Source organism: Tupaia chinensis, unplaced genomic scaffold (assembly GCF_000334495.1).
Source record: "Tupaia chinensis unplaced genomic scaffold, TupChi_1.0 Scaffold147500_1, whole genome shotgun sequence".
Classification (NCBI taxonomy): domain Eukaryota; kingdom Metazoa; phylum Chordata; class Mammalia; order Scandentia; family Tupaiidae; genus Tupaia; species Tupaia belangeri.
In genome coordinates, this window is record NW_006207351.1 from 1,592,588 (window position 1) to 1,596,355 (window position 3,768).

General features: G+C 68.3%; 1 protein-coding gene across 1 annotated transcript in view; it reads right to left on the reverse strand.

Annotated features, from left to right (window-relative positions):
- UROC1 (urocanate hydratase 1) overlaps positions 1 to 3,768 on the reverse strand; it is a 24,420-nt gene that overhangs the window by 10,550 nt on the left and 10,102 nt on the right. Inside the window, exons 9-13 of the mRNA XM_006169776.3 lie at positions 3,262 to 3,324; positions 2,861 to 3,040; positions 2,308 to 2,405; positions 1,704 to 1,776; positions 900 to 1,021 (exon numbers count right to left, since the gene is read on the reverse strand). Coding sequence (XP_006169838.1) covers positions 900 to 1,021; positions 1,704 to 1,776; positions 2,308 to 2,405; positions 2,861 to 3,040; positions 3,262 to 3,324 — 536 coding nt within the window. The remainder of the gene's footprint in view (positions 1 to 899; positions 1,022 to 1,703; positions 1,777 to 2,307; positions 2,406 to 2,860; positions 3,041 to 3,261; positions 3,325 to 3,768) is intronic.

The following is a 3,768-nucleotide window of genomic DNA, read 5'->3' on the forward strand; positions in this document are numbered from 1 at the left end:
CCCCCCTCCCCGCTCGCTGCAGTTTCAGTGTGGGGGAGACCTGGGAGGGTCCGCGTAGACACCTCCTCCCTGCCTCCCGTTTGGCCCTCTTGCTGGCACTGGCCCGTCCACCCTGGCCTGGCTCTCCACCCTGGGTCTGTGTGCTTGGATCCCTGTCCAGCCCACCGGCCGGGACTGGGGGCAGGGTGAACCGGGCCAGGCGGGCCAGCGGTAACACCCCCTGCGATGCTGCACCATGGGACAGTCTGGGTGCGTGGGCTGTGGCGTGAAGGGCCTGTGGGGTTCCCTCTCCTCCTCCCATTTCTCTCTTTCACGAGAGAAAGAGATATGCTTTGCTCTAATGGGCTCTGGGGACTTGAAGGGACAGCGAAGGCTGACCAGCCCACCCAGGGCAGCAGGGGAGGCCACCGAGACCAAACACACTCCGCATCGCAAACCCGAGCTGAGCTGAGCTGCTCTGCATGGGGCCTCCCGCCCGGCGCAGTGAGCAGGGCAGGGGCTGCACCGTGTCGATGGGTACCCACAGAGGGCAGCTGGCGGCAGTTCGAGGCGCCCCTGCAGCCAAAGCCGTGGCTGGTGCTGACGTGGGGCAGGCCGTGCTGGGGAGGAGGTGGCCGTGACTGCTCCAGACCCGGAGCCCTCACAGCCTTCCTGCCTTGGCCATCGCTTTCTGACTGCTGCAGCCAGTGCCAACAGGTAGCGAGGGCAGAGCTGGGCACCTGGGGCTGTGCTTGCTCGGCTCAGGCTGCCGTCCCTGAAAGGGGGCTCTTCCTCGCACTCCCTGAGGTTCTGACGCCGGTGGAGGCAGCTGGGTGCCCCGGGCCCACGGGGGTCCTACACACGACCTGCCAGGAGCTGCCGGGCTGGCCTGCTGTGCCCCCCAGCACCCCCAGGGTCACCTCCATCGGCAATGGCCTTCTCCAGCACAGACGTGGCCAGCTGGTCCGTGACGGACAGGTCCTGGGGGTCCCCTGATGTGCACACCCAGCGGAAAGGCCCAAAGCCCTGGGAGAAGATGTCACTGCAAGGACAGGAAGCCCCCTCAGAGGCCCTGCCGGGCTCCAGTGCGTGCCTGCTGGGGACCCTGCACACTCGTGCCCACTGAGGCTGGGCCTGCCCAACGGGACGAGGTCTGCAGGGCACCCTGCCCCTCGATGTCCTCTGCCTCCCCGAATGCCCCACCCCTTCCTTCAGCAGCCCCACCCTAGCATCCCCTCTGCCGCTCAGGACCCAGGCTTTCCCTGTCCCCTCTCCTTGTGCCCCCCCGACTCAGACGCTCAGCTCTGCGCCCCACCGCCACCCCCATGCCACTCCACCACCCTCTGCAGGAGCAGGGAGCTGGGACATGGGTGAGCAGAAACTACAGGAAATTGGTCCCTGAACCTGGAAAAGCTGAGGGGGGAGACCTGGGGCCTGCCCAGGTAACCAACTCCCGTGCACAGTGGCTCAGGCCCAGGACAGCCACTAGCTAGGACCCTGCAGGTCCCAGAGGTCACCTTCTGGTGGGTGTGTCCCAGGGAGGGTCTGGCTGCCCTGGGCCTGGGTGGGCACCCGTCAGCCCTGAGGAGGTGACCTGTCCTCTCCTACACCCGCCTCTAACCCGTGGCACGACACAGGACTGGGGTCCCCCAGAGCGGGGACAACTGCTTCCTCCCCGGCAGGAAGTCCCTCTGCCCTCCAAGCCACGGACACAGCTCACTCACCCCATGATGTGCTGGACGTACGAGGGGTAGCGGAACTCAGTCCTGCCAGCGCCCTTCTTCCCCACGTCTGCGCCTGCGGACAGGGCCCACGCCGTCACCGCCCAGCTCACGGCGCGGCCACCCGGGCTGACCGGGCCCAGCGGGGGCCAGGGAAGGCACAGAGGGGCCTCTTCTGAGTACACGAAGATGAGAAACCAGGGACGGGGCCACTGGGCCTGCTGTCCCTGACAGTCTCAGGGAGGGCACAGGGCCGAGCGGCCCTCGTCAGGGTCTGAACTTGCGCCCTTCTGCTCTCTGAGTGACCAAATCGCCTGCCTGGCAGGGAGAAGGCTCTGGCATGGGAAGGGCCACCGCGTTTGGGCACCAGCGCTTGCTCCCAAGCTCTGTGGCTGCTTCTCTGTGGCCTTTGTGTTCTTCAGCCCACAGGACCAGGCCACAGAGGCCGGGCTGCCCTGAGCGCCCCTTCCTCAGGCAGGGCCGAGGCACGGCCATGCCTCCCGGGCCCCTCACGGGCGGCCCCAGGCCAAGCTGGACTGCAAGTGGAGGGGAGGGGCTTCCCGGGGAGGCCCGGGCGGCGCCACCCACCTCCCTCCCGCCCGCTCACCTGCCCGCTGGGCCTCCAGGAGGAAAGCGTTGCCGTAGTCCCAGAAGAAGAGCCCCTTCTCTGCCAGCCTGTGGATGGCTGAGATGTGCCTCCTCAGGCTGCAAGGGATCGCGTCAGTGCCACCGACCAGGGCCCGGGGACCCCGGTCTCCACCTGCCCCCGGGCATCCTGGCCTGCACCCTTCCCTGCCCTGTGGCCTGCCTGGAACACTCCGCCTTAAACCCTCCACACCTGCAGCTGACGGCCCCAACAAGCACCTGCTCGTCATCAGCCCCAGGGCCCCTGGGAGAATGACTCCCCAGAGAGGGCCATTTGTGGACCTGTTTGCCCAGCACGCACAGGTGGGGACATCCCAGCCTGTCCTCTGCGGAGTCCCTCTGCATGCCCACAGGTGTGCATGCCCACAGCCTGCCTGGCAGCGGGGCCGAGGCCCTGGGAGCGGACGACTTCGCCCGGGGCCACACGGCTGGGCACTGAAAAGCCAGCCTACCCCAGGCAGGCGAGGTAGGCCGCCCGGCTGCCCCCGCCCAGCCCTGGCCCCGGCCCTGCCCACCTCTCCTGGACCAGGCCTTTGAACGCGGCAGGGCTGGATGCCATGAGACGCTGGGCCTCAGGGAAGCTGAGCTGCACGGGGTAGTACCCGCCGCTGAACGGGTTGTGGCACGACGTCTGGTCCGACCCCAGGTCCACCAAGAGCTCCCCGGTCGTGTCCAGTTCGTGGACCAGACGCTCCCTGGGCAGGCCGCGGGTGGTCAGCACAGCGAGGCCTGGGGCCGGCGCTGCACACTGCCCCACCCCCACACCGCAGGCGCCACAGGACGGGCATGGGCAGCAGAGGAGGTGCAGGAGGCTGGGTGGGCCGACCACGTCCCGGGACCACCCGTCAGGACTGAGGCCTCTGCTGGGGGAGCCCCTCGGCTGGGGTCCCCAGGCTGCCTCCCCACCCCCACTCACCAGAGATCGACCACGTTGCCGTGGTAACCAAGGCTGAGCACCTCCTTCTTCTTCCGCGCTTCCCTGGGAGGGCAGGGAGCACAGAGGTGGTGGGCCACGCCTGCCCTGCCCGCAAGTGCCCGCGCCCATGCCCACCAGCGCCATGTGTGAGGGCGGGGCCGCGGGTGCCGTGGGTGTCCCCTTGGCCCCGTGTCGTGTCCAGGAAGCACACGGGGATAGCCTGGACGGGTACGCCCCAGACCGGAAGCGACAGCCGTGGGGGTCACTCTTCCACCCCTCATGGATGTTGGGCCTTGCTGCCCAGCTCTAATGCGGGCCCTTGTAGCCCGCGGCCAAGGTGGCTAAGTCGTTGGAGTCACCGAAGACCACTGCCACAGTGGCTCCGGGCAACCCGGCCACTGTGGACGCTGCCAGCCTCCAGGAGATTCCTGGGCCAAGCCGAGCACACCAGGTCACCGCGACCTGCCCGACAGGAGAGGCAGGTGGTCCAGGACTGCCAGAGTGCTG